Source organism: Curcuma longa, chromosome 4 (assembly GCF_044706935.1).
Source record: "Curcuma longa cultivar G26 ecotype Majalengka, Jawa Barat chromosome 4, ITB_CL_G26_1.1, whole genome shotgun sequence".
Taxonomy (NCBI): domain Eukaryota; kingdom Viridiplantae; phylum Streptophyta; class Magnoliopsida; order Zingiberales; family Zingiberaceae; genus Curcuma; species Curcuma longa.
The window spans coordinates 18,037,649-18,055,391 of NC_133864.1; the positions used below are offsets into that span (position 1 = coordinate 18,037,649).

The 17,743-nt window shown below is 37.3% G+C and overlaps 2 protein-coding genes across 2 annotated transcripts; one reads left to right on the plus strand and one right to left on the minus strand.

Moving 5' to 3' along the window:
• Positions 1-1,003: 1,003 nt before the first annotated feature.
• Positions 1,004-12,196, plus strand: LOC141827924 (protein GFS12). The gene is made up of 17 exons (XM_074715266.1): positions 1,004-1,154; positions 3,268-3,302; positions 3,422-3,493; positions 3,639-5,717; positions 5,955-6,282; positions 6,388-6,603; positions 6,692-6,764; positions 6,862-7,067; positions 7,153-7,212; positions 7,335-7,546; positions 7,675-7,786; positions 7,905-8,423; positions 9,611-9,906; positions 10,468-10,711; positions 10,830-10,903; positions 11,258-11,393; positions 11,963-12,196. Exons 1-17 carry the CDS (start codon positions 1,026-1,028, stop codon positions 12,110-12,112), a joined length of 4,941 nt encoding a protein of 1,646 aa, XP_074571367.1. The 5' UTR covers positions 1,004-1,025; the 3' UTR covers positions 12,113-12,196.
• A 1,068-nt stretch (positions 12,197-13,264) lies between these two features.
• On the minus strand, positions 13,265-17,488 carry LOC141827207 (uncharacterized). Its single transcript, XM_074714447.1, is given in 4 exon segments — positions 13,265-16,031; positions 16,070-16,094; positions 16,096-16,694; positions 17,318-17,488. Coding segments are annotated over 4 exon segments (3,150 nt in total). The 5' UTR covers positions 17,363-17,488; the 3' UTR covers positions 13,265-13,550.
• Between the last annotated feature and the right edge of the window lie 255 nt (positions 17,489-17,743).

Consider the following 17,743-nt stretch of genomic DNA (forward strand, 5'->3'; position numbering starts at 1 on the left):
AAAAATATAAAATTTTTAAATAATCAGATAAACTTGAATTGAGAGTTTGATAATATCTAAACAAATTAAACTTAAGTAAAAATTGAACCAAATTCATAAAAAAAATATAATCAAATCAAATTCGAACAACCATTCGAACAATTTACAATTTTACCGATTATAGATGATTTAGGGTTTAGACGTGTATTTCATAAAAAAAAATGATAAAACCCAGTTAGTCGCATTGACTCAAGCCCTGGGGTGACCGGCATGGTCCCACGGAAATTTCCCACCGGCCACCAGGGTAAATCGGGAAGCGCACGCAGCGGCCAACCCAAATGCCCAGCATCCTTTGATTGCGATCCCCATGGAGGAAAATTCATGCAAATACTTGTAACTTGTGACAAATATAGCGGCACCATGGCCCCGGGGACAGGTGTATTTCATAAATTATATGAAGTATGTTGAATATAATGTGAATAAAGTTTAGGATCATAAGAGTGCTTTAGTAGGGACATATGGAAAGGGCCTAACTGCTGTTTTAGCTGTTTTAGTGAACTTGTGTCCATCTGCTTTCTGCTTCACTTCAAAAGAATGACGTAGGTAGACTAGACTAGAAGGAAGAGTTTCAGGCTCAAGGCATAGTAGAAAAAGGCAATTGCTCTTACTTCCCGAGGGAAGGGAATAATGAGATTTATTGATTTAGTGTGGAATTCTAATATTTTTTTAAATGGAAATGTTATAAAAATTCTTTAATTACTTTTAAAGAAAATTGATATTAAATTGTATAAAGCCTGCCGGGTGAGCGAGGTTATTTCCCAGTGTGTAATGATTATTCCACCAGCCTAAATAATTAATAACAATTAGTCCTCGAAATAAGGAGTGAACTAAAATCTAAGCCGTCCAAGCACTAGACGCGAGATTTCTGAAGCCGATATCAACCGTCCGATGGCCGAAGCCGACCTCGTGGTTCGTGGAGTTCGATTCGCATCGAATCGCAGCGCCAGTCGGTGCCTAGCGGCCGTCGAATCGCGCGTCCGGGAACGATGGGGCGGTCGGCGCCGTGCTTCGAGTGCTTGGAGCGGCAGCTCCAATTCGATTTCTCACCCGATCTCGTTTTCCGATATGGAATCTCCGACTCCGCCCTCCCCTTTGGCTCTTCCGCTGCAGTTCAGGTCTGATTCACCTCCTACTCTCTGAGCATTCTGTTTTTCTTTTTTGTTCATTAAAACCTTCTAATCGGTCGAAAGATTCAATTTTGAGTTATCCTAGAACAGAGAACCCTGTTCCAGTGGTATAAAATTCGGAAACCTGATTCTGGTTTATGGACGCTTAGTGTCGGTGTTTTCCTTGTTGAGTTTAATATGAAAAATACAAATTATCAGTGGATCATAAAAATTCATCGTTAAATTTGATTTGGGTGGGCATGGAGCACGCGACACGGAATTTGGATGGTTAAACCAGTAGATAAAAGCCTGCTGACCCTCACTAATGCCTTGAAGCCCTATCAGATATCAGCTATACCATACTGATGGAAGATCGTGGAATATTTTTTTACTGAGTTAATACTAATTGCATCAAACATTTTGGTTAACTGAGATTATGGAGTATGTGTGTATTTATTGTCGCTTTTGAGTTTAAAGCTCCTTAGTATGTTTTGCTCGCTTTTATAGTGTAGGCTGAGAGCTCCGCTGTGTATAAAAGCGACTAATGTCAATACTAGGAGAAGAATTGCTTGCATTAGTTAATGAGTATTATAAAGAATATGTTGATGCACCATGTTGACTAAAATCCAATCATGTAATGTATATCATGCATTCATTAGCCCGAATAATCCTATAATAATTCCTTTAAAAACATCTACATTCATTCCACCATCTCTTGCTGTGAGAAACAATGCATACTTATTCAATTTATCAATTTGTTTTAATATGAATTTAAATTTTGAAGTATATGATTTGTTTACTAACTTGGAGAGATTCAGACTTTCATTCTGGTGTCTGCTCATTCATCACTACCATTATAATTTCTACACCCAAGACTGTTATGGACAATTGGAGATGCAAACACCTTTTTCAGCTAATAATTAATTGTGTTGTTTTCTTATTGTTTAGAAGGAAGGAAAAGCAAGACTCGATTCCTCACCGTGTAGGATGAGAAAAGAATACATAAGTTTCTCACCCATTGGAATGGATGTTCAAAGAAAAAGACGTTGAATATGTTATGCTACTTGAAGCTCAATATTTTCATGATGTAGCTACTATTTCCTAACTCAATTGAAAAGACACCTAGTTGAAACTGCTAACAAATCTTCTAGTGTTGAGTTCTCCTTGTTGGGGAGAATAATGAAAATTAGGAATTTAATATTTAAGAATTTTACTTTGGAAAAGTTAATTTTGTAGCTTCTTTTATTTTGGTCAATTAGTTAATAACGTAGTTTTTGGATTGGTGATCATCTTGTTTAGAGAATAGAAGTTATTTTTCCTAGTTTGAATGATCTAGGACTTTTAAATTAGGATTATTTCTTTCCTTTTTTAGTTTATTCTAGATTTTGTTTAAGCTGACCCCCCCCCCCCCCCCCCCCCCCCCCCCCCCCCCCCCCCCCCCCCCCCCCCCCCCTTTGGTTAAAAGTAAAATCTTATAAGATAGTAGTATTTCTCCGTATACTTTATGCGACGGGTTATGGGTTATAGGGTTAGATTGTTAAAAACTAATACATACAAAAGGTATAGTTGAGATGAGAATGCAAAGATGAATTTGTGTATTTACTGAACAAGACTAATATACTAAAAACAATTAGGTGTATCTCCAATAAATAATACAATAAAAGAACTATGTTAAGATTGTATGAATATGTTTAAAGGTAACCAAGAAAATTTACAGATAAACCAATCAAATCAATTAGAATTGAAGGTTCATGGAGAAAGGGAGACCAAAAGTTCTCTAGTTAATGGAATTAAAAGTGATTGAAGAAATTTGAGTGTTACTAGCGATGTATAGCCTTGCATAGAGTTTGCAGGAAAGAACAAATCTATATGGCGGATCCCAAATAGTTAGGACTAACATAGCTTGATGCCGATGACAGCGACAACAACAATGATGAGGACAAAGGACGATATGAGCTAGGACAAGGAAGATGATGAGATCTGGTTCTATATTTGAGTTAGAATGAACTTTTAATGAAAATCACTTTTAAGTATAGGAGTTATTTCATCTGGTGCCAACAGTTATATAACAATCAGTTTGTCCTATCTCTTATACAAATAATTTGTCGTCTCTGTATGGTAGGTCAACTTGACTGGTGATGGAGACAATAACTTGAGGTAATGTGAGGTTTACAATTCTACTGTGAAAATTATTTTTGAAATGACTTACTTTCATCTCCCTGCTTTACCATTATTACTGACACTAGTTAAGTTTGGTGAATGGAGCATAATTTCAGTGAGGAAGTCTCTCTTCAACTTGTTTTGGTGGGATTATTCAATGAGAAGATTAGGTTATTCAGGCGAAACTTGTAAGTAATCAAATTGCTTTTGCTATTAGATAACACTATTAGATATTTGTTAATTCCTGAAATATTTGGTAATTAAGCTTAGTGATTTGAATTATGAATGGGACCTACCTGTGTTTCTAACAATCCTTGGATGCCCTTTGGACAGGGAGCAGAATGAGGGTAACCAGTCTTCCCTTGAAAAAGGGCCGTGCCAAAAGGATGTTGACGACAACTCTGTTAGAAATGGGCTGCAACCTTCAATTCAAAATGGTTCCTTACTCTCCTTCATTGGTTCTGGGGATGATCTGGTTGCTTACGATCACAAAACTTCTGTTAGAAATCCTGAATGGCAATATATAATAAAAACAATTACTAAACTAAATCCAGCAGTTTATGTTGGCAGAGCTTCCTATGCTACTGTAAGAAACCTTTGTTTGAAATATGTTTTTGGAACTACCGAAAACAATGCAACATCCTTAATAAAATTCTTTACAGAAGGCAGTCCTGATCATTGTGCTGCAAACTTTCTTAAGTCGGTTGCTTTTCCTGCAACTGAGAATAATTTTACAGGTAGCATGAGACATCCTAATATATCCCCCATCCTAGGCATACTAGAAGCACAAGAACACTCATACTTGTTACATCCAGAAGCTCCATACACCCTAGATAACATTATGAATTATAGTCCCAATGTGTTGAAATCTGATTGGCACATTAGATTTTTGGCCTACCAGATTCTTTCTGCTTTAGCATACATTCATGCCTTGGGATTTTCTCATGGAAATGTAAGCCCTTCCAGCATACATTTGAATGAGTCACGTTGGGCACGGTTGAGTGTCAGCGAGATGTCGTGCTTGAAAGAGGCTTCTTCTGCTTCTGAAAAAAGTTGTTTCATTGGGGAATGCCCTTGTCAAGTTATTTATGCTGATCTTGGGTTGTCAACATCTATGTTTTGGAGTACCAATTTCAAGCTATGGTGGGCAGGCGAATTAAGCAATTATGAATATCTGCTTGTGTTAAACAAGTTAGCTGGTAGAAGGTGGGGTGATAATTCATTCCATATGGTAATGCCCTGGGTCATAGACTTCAGTGTGAAACCTGATGAAAATTCTGATGCTGGGTGGAGGGATCTTACAAAAAGCAAATGGCGGTTAGCTAAGGGAGATGAACAATTGGATTTCACATATTCATCATCTGAAGTTCCTCATCATGTTTCTGATGAATGCCTCTCTGAGTTGGCAGTCTGCAGTTATAAAGCCAGAAGGTTGCCTTTGTCAGTACTCAGGTCTGCTGTCAGATCTGTTTATGAACCTAATGAATATCCATCTAGCATGCAGAGATTGTACCAGTGGACTCCAGATGAGTGCATTCCTGAGTTCTACAGTGATCCTCGAATCTTTACTTCTCTTCACTCTGAGATGAGTGACTTAGCATTGCCTCATTGGGTGACATCTCCTGAGGAATTTATTTCATTGCATCGAGATGCTTTAGAAAGTGACTGTGTATCGCAACAGCTTCATCATTGGATTGACATTACCTTTGGTTACAAGTTATCTGGCCAACCATCGATTGAGGCAAAGAATGTAATGTTGCCTACATCTGATCCATCAATGCCAAATTCAACAGGGCGGCTACAACTTTTTACTAAACCACACCCTAGGCGCCGTGGCATCTATGGCATAAAAGAGGCATGTCTAAAGTGCCAATTGCAACATGAGAGCAAAGGGTCTAGGTGTACTAACAATCACTTGCATTTAGATTCCAGGGAACAATTATCAGAAACTAGTTTTTTAGAAAATTTAGAGCTAGCCAATCTTTTCAGTGAAGAAACATGTCATCTAGATCCTGTTTACTGCGGCAATGCTTGTTCTTTAAGGTATCATCCCAATGATCTTTCCGCCATTGACATTCTAGAAGAGCCCAGCAGTACTTCAGTTCCATCTGATTTCAATTTATGTTCCCTTCTTGAGTGTTTTGAGCCTGATGCTAGTTCTTTTATGGGTTTTCAAGAGTTCCTTAAATGGAGACAGATATCATCATCCTCCAGCGTACAATCAGAAAATCAGTCTTGGGATATATTTTCTTTTGGTTGCATATTGGCTGAACTTTATTTGAAGAGACCACTCTTTGATTGTGTCTCATTTGCTGCATACAAAGAAAGTGGTGTCAACCCAGTAGCAGTCCAAGAACTACCTCCTCATGTAGCAGTTCTTGTTGAAGCATCCATTGACAAAGACTGGAGAAGGTAATTTTTGAGTGCTTCTACTTAAGATTTGTTCAGAAACACTTGTACACTATTTTGTTTAAAGGGCATGCTAGTTCAGTCCAGACCAATTAGTCTTCCATTGGTGTGTGATTAGGCTTCCAGAATCATTCAATTTATTTAGTTTCTGATTTATTGGTTAACCCTCTCATCCTTTCTTTGTTCTGTGGTGATATGTACTTTCAAAACTTTCATATCGATCATTTTGTAATTCATCAGGAGGGCATCGGCAAAGTGCTTTCTCGAGTCACCATATTTTTCTGGAACTGTCCGATCTGCGTATCTGTTTCTTGCGCCATTTCAACTCTTAGCTAATACTGGTTACTGCTTTCAGTATGCTGCTAAACTTGCAAATGGAGGAGCTCTCAGATCAATGGGGCCATTTGCTGCAGAGATATGTGCCTTTTTCTGCTTACCTCTTGCAAAATCATCTCTGTCTGATGTTGAAACTGAATCTCTTTTGTGTCTTCTTAAAGAATTCTTGAATTGCCTGAGTTCTCGGGCAGTAAAAGCATTGTTTTTCCCCATGATTCAGAATGTTCTGCAGGCAGGTGCTACTCCAGTGTGTGTGCCTTTTTTTTTTTCCTACAGTTGCCTGTATCTGAAATACAAAAGTTTTCCTATCTGAGAACTTGTATTATTTTGATCACAGGCATCACAATATTCACATCTTAAGGTCTCGCTCCTTCAGGACTCATTTATGCAGGATTTGTGGAAGAAATTGGGCAAACAAGCATATTTAGAGAAGATGCATTCTCTTGTCATTGCAAATTTAGTAAATCCACCTGACAAAGTAATTGCATCAGCTGCTGCTGTTGTGCTAATTGGTTCAAGTGAAGAACTTGGTTTCCCAATTACGATCCATCAGGTACTTTTATTGCTCATGAAAACTCTAATAATCAGCTTACATGTGATGACAGAAATTTATATCAGGTTAATTACGGTTCATGTTTCAGACAGTCTTACCATTAGTACATTCCTTTGGAAAAGGGCTTTGCTCGGATGGAATTGAAGCTCTGGTTAGAATTGGTACTTGAGTTAATTGTGCTCTCAATTGTGTGGGATCTGTTTTTTTTTTTTTTTGCTAAAGTCGGAATTTAATTTATCACTACTGATTGATTGCCAGGTAGCCTTCTGGGAGAAACTTTCATCACCAGACAACTCTTGCCATTACTTAGAAATACTATTTCCACATGTATAGATGTTGTACAGAGCAATAGGTCTGAACCCATGCATGGTTGGGCTCTCTTAACTATAATCGATAGCTTTTCCACTTTAGATGGCCTTCTTATGGCCATGCATGCGGAGTTAATACTTAAGGAGCTGGTTCAGGTCAAATGTTTCACTTGATTTTACTAGTCATTTATGATATTCTCTTTCTTATTGCCTTTTGAAATTGGTAAGTTCTAATGTACAGGATCAAGTTTGCCCCCATGTCAAGGTTCTCATGCAGACACAGCTAGATCTTTCTGTGATTCAGGAAATTCTCTCGCCTTTTTTATTAACTATTTATATTCTAATATAAGAGGTATTTATAAAATAGATAATTGGGAGGAATATCATCATTTCCATTATCAATGTTGTCTTCTCATTTCTTAGCAGGTTGTTGCAACATCATTAGTTTCACTCTGTAAAAGACTTGGGCTGGAGTTGACTAGCTTATATGTCATGCCACAATTAAAGAACCTGTTTGACGAGCTGGCCTTTTCCCAATCAGCAACCTCAAAACCTGGTACTTCCGGATGGAACTTAAAGGTCTCTAAACAAAAGCTGGATGAGGTTTCCCAGATTGAAAGTAGAATGGACATTGTGTATGCTCAGTTCATTTTTTTCCTGCAATTTCTACAACAAGATTGGCCGCATTTTTTTTTGCCTAAATTTTGTTTGGCAACCTTGCAAATGTCTATCCTTCTTGATATGTGAATGTGAGTTTTTGCAGTTTGTTGCTGTATCCTTGCTTGGCGTCTCTACTTGGCATAGAGAAGCTCCGCCAATCTTGCTCTGTATGGTTCATCTTGGAACAAAATCTTCAAAGATACTACAACTGGAAGGTATTCCTTTACTGCTAGATTCTCAACTTGATGGTGACCAGGAACAATGTTCTAACAGTCTAGCAAACTTCTGATGTTTACATGAAAATAATAAATCTATTGTTTCTTGTATTTTCAGTGGGATGTTGTTGGGGAAACTCAGAGAAGTGGTGGTGAAAATGCTAGTACTCAACGGTTCAATGTGGGCAGAAGTTCTTCCTTGGCTTATAATCCAGCAAAATTTCTGATGAACGATGTTGGTTGGTTTGTACCACAAGGTCATGGAGCTAAAAGTAGCACGAGTCTGTTAAGTTCCAAAGATGAACTTCAATATAGTGACAAGTTTACTCAGCACTCTGAAAACTCAAATGTTAACTCTGTTGGGCCATGGTTTTGGTTCCCTAGTCCTGGTGCTGGTTCTGATGGACCTGATTTTCTCGGGCGCAGTGGTGGCTTGAAAGATGAACCATCTTGGAAGATCAAAGCATCAATTCTCTACTCAGCCCGTGCACACCCTGGAGCAGTTAGATCAATTGCTGTTTGTCATGATGAATGCACAGTTTATACTGGTGGAGTTGGTCCTGGATTCAAGGGTAGTGTCCAAAAGTGGGAATTGGAGAGAATGAGTTGTATATCTGGCTATTATGGTCATGATGAGGTCAGTTTTTGCCACAAATTCTTTCTGAACCTAATGTTTCAGTAGTTAAAGAGACAGTTCATTTTAGTAAAAAGTTCTACCCTTTTCTTCATTTTTTCTCCCTACTTCTACATTTTCTTGGAATCTTCATTTTTGTCAAACACAGTTATAGCAGTCAAGGACTTAAATATAAATATATTGGGATTTAGTTGTGAAATATAAAATCTCTGTAGCTGTAATTATAAGGTTACAATAAGACTAATAGATATACATGGTAGAGGGACTTCCTAGGTTTTGAATGGAATAATATCTCCTTTTCATCTTTCATGGTATAATCCGATACAAATTACTGTATATTCCAGATTGTGAGTTCCATCATCCCAGTGTTTTCCTGCATGTCATCCTGGTGTCTTCCTGCATCATTTTTGCTAAGCATAGTCACTGTCAAGCAAGACATCCCTTATCCCTTATCATGCACCCATGAGCTACCCATCCACAGTTAGGCACTAATGAGCAATGTGTACGTGCATGTACACAAACTGTGTGTTGAGCATGTGCTTACCTGTCGAACATCGGTGGCTCTCTTCCCCTTGGTTGTCATTGAGTTATCTTTCCTCTATCCATCCGGAAACTCCTCCTGTGGCAACTCTCTGCCCATGAACGAGCATCCTATTCTCTGCTCAGAAAGGATTCTGAGCTACTTGCTGTTGGATTTTGCCATTGCTTTTCAAGCAAATTTAATCATCTTCAGGCAGATTTCGCTTCAAACTCCTGAGACTTGTTCATTCATTCTGTGTCGATACCAGATTCATGGGGACTGAAATCTTGATGGTCAATATGTACATGAGTTGGAGCATGGAAATAGAGAAATAGCCAATTTCCTATGCATGGCAAGGCAGTACCTAGTAATGGAATTGTTTTGCTTAGTCATAGGGATAACCACCAAAGAACAGTGAAGCAACTATTGTTGTGACAATGCACCACCATCTTGGACATTTTTAATATGGAAAGAGTGAGGTAGTGTGTTTAGAGATGCAATCCTTCTCTTCAATGATCTACTTAGATTTTTTTTGGAAAGAGTGAGATAGTGTACATATTCAATTTTTTTTTTCAGTTTCTGTTGTTATGAATAGAACTTCTTTTTGATTGTCGACGTTCATATTGCCTTTTGTTTGTTATGCTTTTCTAACTAGGTTTTGCATTTGTAGGTCGTGAATGCTATCTGTACATTGTCTGTAAGTGGAAGGATAGCTTCTTGTGATGGCACCATCCATGTATGGAATGGAGATACTGGAAAATTGATATCGGCATATGCTGAATCATCAGTAAGCTTCCCATCGTCAACTGCAACCAAGGTGACTATTGAGCAAAGCAATATCCTCACGCCCAATGAACTCACTGGGGGCATACTTTCTAATGCATTCAGTGGTAGCTTGTATACTAGCATGCATTTCTTGGATTCTGAAGACAAACTTCTTGCTGGAATGGGAAATGGTTCAGTCAGGTTGGTCTAGATGCCATCTGCTGTGTTAGAAGGATATACATAAATGAATGCGCTTTTCTTACTATTCGGTGCTTTGAAAATATTGTTGTTTTGAATTGCTAATTTTAAATGGTTGGAATTTCTCATCTTCTTTGTCAGTCATCGAATATTTTGACATTATGAAATTAGCAGTAAAAGACTGATACATACAAATGTTCCAGAAAATAATTCATAAATATGTAAATCCAGCTGTTACCATAACTTCTATAACCAACTGTAGGGACAGCTTTTGAAGTCATTTTAGGCCCACAGGAACCCTCATCAGCCATGATTAACAAGTTAATGTGATACTTGTAATTCAACTCTAACTCAAATTTAATGGATATTGAATTTATCGTATAGCCAATTTCTCTGTTTTTTCATGTAGAACTTTTATAGTTAGGTATTCTACCCATTAAAAGCATTAAACACAATTGTTAAAGTTTTCCTTTGATCTTGAACAAAAAGTGGAAGAACAGTAAATTAGTTTGGCATGGTATACTATGGCTTATATGATATCAACCAGCTAGATGTTCCATGCAGATTTATTGATGTTTCCCAGGGCTGTAAGCTGCAACTATGGAAGACAGATGCTGCTGAGTATTCTTTTTCATCTCTTGTTTCTGCCATTTGCTCTTGTGGTTCTGAAAATGTACGAGCAGAGAAAGGTTCTAATCCCCCCACCTGGATTGCAACTGGGCTAAGTTCAGGTCATTGTAGACTGATCGATGTGAGGTGTGGCAACATAATTAGCAATTGGAAAGCACATGATGGTTATATTACAAAGGTATACTGTGCAGAATAGTTCAACTAGAGAATTTTGTTAGTAGATTTGCTGCTTTCGGTTAAACTTTGTGTTTTTCAGTTGACGTATTGGACATAAAAGATTCTGTTATTTGACACAGATGGCTGCACCTGAAGATTATTTGATTGTGTCCAGCTCACTTGACAAGAGTTTGCGAGTTTGGGACCTGAGAAGGTGCTAGATTTTGGTTTTATGTTCCATTTTTTATGCAATGTAGTCAATCTAAAACAAGAAGCTGTTTTAATTCTCTAAACGTTGTTGCCTGTAGAGTTTATGCACTTTTTACGATGCCATGCAAACCCTTTTTTCCTTCCCTGGACTTAAAGGCAGGAATAAGTTTTAGTATTTGGCAAGTTTAGAAAAGGCGAAACTATAGTAAGATGAATCTTGATTTTGATCTGGTATTTAATTTATGAGAAAAGATCTTTAGACCATTCTTCTTGGAACTATTGAATCTTGATTTTGATCTGGTATTTAATTTATGAGAGTAAAGAATCTTTAGACATTCTTCTTGGAATTCTATTGCAGGAGCCTCACTTCTCAAGCGGGTGTACTTCGAGTCCATTCAGATGCTATTACTAGCTTTGCTGTTTGGGCTCAAGATGTGATCTCAGTGTCCAGAAACAAAGTAGCCACATCCTCTCTTTCTAGATTCATAAATCAAGTACGCTATTCATATTCTCTTTCTGGTTTCAAGAATTTTCTCTTGACAAATGAAATTTAGTAGTGATATCTGGAGGTGCTCGTGTCAATGATTCTAAATTGTCTGAATTTTACCCCACTCTCCCTGCGTGTAAACAGGGTGATAGCCATATTCTCTGTTCAAAGCTTCAAAGGCTTGAACTGAGTATAACTTTGCACTCAAAAATTGTTTTTTTTTAAAATGAATTTCTCATGATAGAAAATGATAGTGTTATATACCAAATTAATTTTGTTTTTTCCTTATCAGCTTTTACAAACTTACCATTGAAGTCAGTGGAAATAACTTACACATGTTGATCTGGTATGCTGAGATAAATTTATACGAATGTGAAAATTATAAGGATAAATTGAGACAATAAATTTTGAAAGCCAAACTGAGAAAACTATGAAAAAGGAACCAAAGTGAAATTAGACATTAAAAACTTTTACAGACTTCAAGTTTCTGGAGCATCAAACAGCTTAGATACCTTCACCATTCTCTGCTATGATCTTTTTGATGCATGCCATCTTTTTTTCTACCTTTCTTTGCAGGGTGGAAATTACCAGCTTTCGCCTCGAACACTGTACTCTGCCGATCGAGGGTTGAGAAGCCACTCAATTATCTCCACGATAAGCATTCTTCCCTTCTCAAAATTGTTTCTTGTTGGGACTGAGGATGGCTTTCTGAAGATCTGCAACTAGTGCTAGAGTTCACTCTGAACCAAATTGTACTGTTTATGTAACAAACTGTTGTACATTACCATGTTAATAAAACAAGAAAAAAACATGTTGATGATTCATGTAATTAGTTTTCTTCTAAATTTTTATTTATAGTGTCGATTGTTTAATTGATCAGAATTTGACAACAGAAATGAAGCTGCTGAATTCATCTCGATGGTTGAATTCACACAAGGAATCCCCAACCCAATTGAAAACCCTCTATAGTGTCCTTTCTCCTTTTTTTTTTCAACACAAAGTATTCTATTTCTTTGTTATCTCTTCTACTTATGTGTTTAATTAGAGCTGTTAATTAAATTTATTATAACCTCTCTTTATTGGAGCAGACCAAATATGATTTTGTTCTAATTATTGTGTTTGAAATTTCTCTTACAAGAGCAAGGTTATTCTTTGGAGGAACCAATTCAATTACAGTGTAATAACAAAATAGCATGTGATATAGTTCGAGATAGATTTTTTTTAAAGAGACACTTGATGAACAAATTGTGGAACTATGAAAAATTTGGTCAGAAAATCAGTTAGCCGACATCTTTATTAAAGAAGTATCTAAGTGGGTGTTTCTTTTCTACATTTATGCACTAGCTTGATAGGGAATATTGAAATATTTAATAATTTTTCTATCATGTTTTTCAAGAGTAAAGTTTTTTTAATTTTGAGAAAGTGTGTTAAGTGGTTTACATAAGATTGTTTAATTTTATTAGAAAAGTTTATCATGAAGAATAACTCATATCATCAATTATTATCATCATCATAGAGTTGATTCTGAGAGTTAATACAATTTTAATTTTCAACAGCTTCCATAAAATCATTGATATGATGTGGTCCAATAACTTATTCTGTAGGGGTATTTCTTTATGTTTAGACACCAAACAAATAAATTGAAGATAAAAAATTTTTCATTTTAGTAAAAGATGGAATCTATCACCTCAGTGGTTCTATACGATCGGTCCCACGATCATCTATCAGGAGGTAAATCGGGAAGCTGCAGTTGATCACTAAAGGGGAGGGCATTGCTTCGGCTTCATCAAGATTTAACCCTTGCCCACTTCAATAAGTCTACCTCGTACTAACCAACTCAACCATGTCTCAAACAAAAAACTTTACATACTTACATGCTAAGGGGAAAAAAGGTCATAAATCACACTATGAACCCAAATAATGTCTTCACAAATAACAAACCTTTAAATACAAATAGCAACAAGAACTAGACAAACACACAACTCTGAAACAAGCTGAAGCCTTATTTTCTCTAGTCGATCTTTGAATCCTGGCAGGAGATTCCACCTCATTGTACATTCATGGTTGAAGCAAGGATCAGAAACACACTCCATAGGCCCTTTAGTTATTTACAGGACTCAACAACTAAATAGGGCACACTTAAACAATTAGTCTTATGCTATATCTATTTGACTTCTTCTTTGCTCTTCGGTGACATGGCTTTTGAACTTGGTGATTTCCCCATGATTGCCTTCTTTGCTTTGACAATTTGGTGCTTGACCTTTGATATTATGTTGTTTGAACGACGTGGAGAGGACTTAGCAAGAGCACTCTCTTTAGGAACTTCTTCTAACTTTACAAGATCAGCAGATTTTGGAGACAAGCTTTCACTTTCTTTTTTGTTTTCAGCATCCACAAATGCAGCAGTTGCAATCTCCTCTTTAACATCAATATCTTTTGGAGCTTCGACATATTCTCTGTTGACACTTTCATCTTTGCTTTCCTTTTCTTCCTTATCCTCGGATGTTTTATTTTCCACAGACAAATTACTCAAAGCATCAGCATTTTCACAAGTTGATTGAGTTGTTTCATCAGTAATTGTACTGTTGTTTTCTGAGTCTTGACACTTCTCTTTGGCAACTTCCAATTTCTCAATCTTGTTTGAGGATTCAGTAATGTCAGGAGCATAAGAATGTTTTGAGTCTTCATCCAAGATCACTTTGCTGACTTTCAAAATATCCTCTTTTTCACCCTCTGCTATTTCAATGCTTTCTGAACTTTTCTTTCCTTCAAATTCATCATTAATCTCAGTACTGCAATCAAGATTTTTTGAAGACTCCACCAAAGTGATTTTATCTTCTTTCGAGATCTCAATATCAATGTCTTTTGCATCTGTTTGTGAATTATCATTTATGTTATCCATGGATGTCTTCTCTTCTAAAATGTTATCTTTCTTGTCAACACTTTCAGCACTCACATTAGTCTTTTCTTCTCCGGTTGGTAATTCAGCGAAAGAACCAGAATCAATCTTGTTTGTTTCAGCAACTGATGGCTCTTCAATTTGTGTCAGTGAATCTGGCTTCTCATTCTCAACCTCAACTTCTGGTCGTGAGATCTCACCTGCAGTTTGTACAACTTTAGTGTGATCAGTACCTGCATCTTCTTGTACCAGATTTATAGTCTTTAGCTCAGTGACATTTGAATTGTTTGAAGTGCCGTCGACAGTTGCAGTCTCCATTTCCTCCTCTGCTAAGACTCGACCATTGTCATTTGCAGCATCAGCTTCATTTCCCTGATTCAGTTCTTGCTTTCTAATTTCTGCTTCTTCTTCTTCTTGCTTATTACCTTTAAGCTCGGCATCTATCTCTTTATTCCCTTCAGCACCTGCAACAACCGAAATATCTCTGCTAGATTCAATTAGAACTTGCTCTTCAGCATTCACCACTGCTTCTTGATTATCATCTGCAAGTTTGACATCATCAGTTCTGTTAGCTGGAGTACTGTCATCACTTGAAATTTGTTCTCCAACTTCTGTCACTGCACCTTCCTCATCACTTTCAAATTTAGCCTTGGTCTCTCTGAATTCATCAGAAGTAGAAATGGTGGAAGTAGAATCATTTGGCTCAGTTGCAACTGGTTTTTCAACTTCTCTGAGCACTTCCCCATTCACATCTGTGAGTTCAGCTTCAATCTCTCTACTTCTCTCAGTAATTCCAATAGCTGAAGTTTGGCAACCGAAATCACTGTGAAATTGTTGCTTGACTTCACTTTCTAATTCTGTGTTACCATCTTCAACTCTGGCTCCTATCTCTGTGGATTCTTCAACTGGAATTTGTTTCTCTGCTTCTATCGGCACCGCTTTGTCTTCAGCAATAAGCTCAGGTTCTAACTTTTTAGTTTCCTCAGCTATTCTATCAGCTGAAGTTGAAGTACTAGAAACAACACTCGGAACTTGTTCTTGAGCCTCCATTGGATCTTCTTTCTCATCGTCGTCAATTTTAGCTTCAGTGCTTCTGACTTCATCTGCAGTAACATCATTAGTTTCGGTTGCAACTTGTTTTGCTTCAATCTCTCCTGATCTTTCAGCAACTAAAGTAACTGAAGTAGGACTTCCTGAATCACTTGGAAATTGTTGTTCAACTCCTGGTTCTACTTCTGTCTTACCATCGTCAATTTTCGCTCCGACATCTGAGGATTCCTCACTTGAAATTTGTTTTTTAGCTTCTTCCAACACCTCCTGATGATCATCTATAAGCTTAGATTCTAGCCTTTCAGTTTCCTGAGCAATTCGGTTAGCTGAAGTGAAAGTATCAGAATCAATTTGAACCTGTTCTTGAACTTCTGTTGCTGCTTCTGTGGATTCCTCAATTGGAATTTGTTTTGCCTCTTCATCTACAAACTTAGCTTCTAACTTCTGAGTTTCATCACTGATTCTGTCACTTGGAACTTGTTCTTGAACTTCTGTTTCTGCTTCTTTCTCATCTTCTATAACTTTCGCTTCGGCGCTTCCGACTTCATCAGCAGTAACATCACTAGTCTCAGTTGCAACATGTTTTCCAGCTTCTGTTGTCACTTCCTGGTTGTCATCTGCAAGTTCAGGTCCAATCTCTCCAGATTTCTCAGCAACCCCAATAGCTTCAGCAGGATTAGTGGAATCACTTGGAAATTGTTGGTTTCGACTTCTGCCTCTCTAGCTTCCTCGGCGGAATCACTTGAAACTTGTTGCTGAATCGACTTCAGCTTCTACCTCTCTTGATTCTTCAGCAATTTCAGTAGATGAAGAATCAACCACTGGTGTAATTGGAGCTTGTTTTTCGACTTCGTCTGCAACTACTTCGATATCGTCTGTAAGTTTAGCACTAACAGAATCTGTTGGAACCTTTTGATCTTCAAGTTTAGCTTCTATTTCTCTCGTCTCCACAGCAATTGCAACATCTGAAGTAGCAGACACAATGCTACTCGACTCAGTTGGAATCACCAGTACTTGCTCAGAGACCTCCTCAGCATCTCTGGCAGCTGAATTAGCATTGTTCGACTCGACCGGAGGAGGCTCAACCTCACCATTGGCAGCTTCAACTTCTGCAGTCTCCAATGGCACCTCGAGCTCACCATTCTTGTTCTTACTTGTAGCCTCTTCTTTGGGTGAAACTTCAACAATTTCACTGAAGGAATCGACCTCTTCTGATGTTGAACTTGGCATTTTAGAACAATCAATGACTGATTCTCGAAGAACTACTCGATCGGCAGCTTCAGCAATGGCTGCAGTCTCCTCTTTGGACTCTTCTCCATTCAAGTGTTTATCTGGGACAGTTTGTTTCTCCTCAACAATCTGCATCATGGAATTTTTCATACTAAAAAAGATGACTAGAAGACTTATTCTAAAGATTTTTTTTTTTTTAAAAAGTGTTTTGTCAAGAAAATTAAAGATTTCTGAAACATTTTCTGGCGATCAGAACAATCAGTTCCAAGATAAAGAGCTTGCTTCCTAATCCAGAGAAGAACATAAGTCTTCTCTGGATTGCGGGTGTTGCTGATCAAATAAATTCTGGTTAATGATTTAATTTTCCTTTTAAGATCAATTAAAGTGACTTTTTTTGCAATGAAATCGTCGGAAATAAAGAATTTAGGCATTGGAAAATATAAAAATGGGACAGAAATGGAAACGTAAAAGGTAAGGGATTATCCTGAATTTTGTTCTTTTCTTCTTTTGTTAAAAAAAAAACAAAATAGAAGGAGATCAAGTTCTTGAAGAACCTGCAATGAGTGTAAATGAGGCTGAATACAAGCCCAGAAAAGAAAAAGACATCTATCTATACTGGAAAACAGATAGATACAGAGATTTTAGAAGGCCACTAATAAAAATCACACAGATAGAAACCTTCAACATATAGATAATTAACTTCAGCAAAGTATACGAAGGAAATTAAAGGGCAAATTAAAGCTAGCACATACCCCATCAGTTGTTTGATGATCTGCAAGCACAGCTTCAGAATCCATGAGTTCAGGAAGAGGTCAAACTTCAAGAAGAAGAAGAAGAAGAAAGAAAAGGAAGAAAATGAAGATGTTCTTGCACAGTAAGACAGAGAGAGAGAGAGAGAAGCCAGAAGAGCTGACAATCATGAAGAAAGGAAGATATCAACCATTAACTTGAGGCAAAAAGGAAAAAAAAGAAAAAGTTTAATATTTGTTGTTAGAAGGTTAGGTAGTCTTTCCCTACTTTGGATTCTGTGGCTAAATTTGAGTTAATTTAATTCAATTTTTGATCCTCCTGCTTCACTTAAATCTGCTATTTTGGCTCTTTGTATCCTTGTTGGAAGAACTTAATTGTATATGGTCCATGTCAGGTTGGGAGCAACAGAAACTGTACCAGATGCCAGA

Coding starts and splice junctions, on each gene's coding strand:
- LOC141827924 (XM_074715266.1), top strand. CDS start 1,026: ATGGGGCGGTCGGCGCCGTGCTTCGAGTGCTTGGAGCGGCAGCTCCAA. Junction 7,213..7,334: donor AGCTAGATCTTTCTGTGATT/CAGGAAATTCTC, acceptor CTCATTTCTTAG/CAGGTTGTTGCAACATCATT. Junction 10,904..11,257: donor CGAGTTTGGGACCTGAGAAG/GTGCTAGATTTT, acceptor ATTCTATTGCAG/GAGCCTCACTTCTCAAGCGG.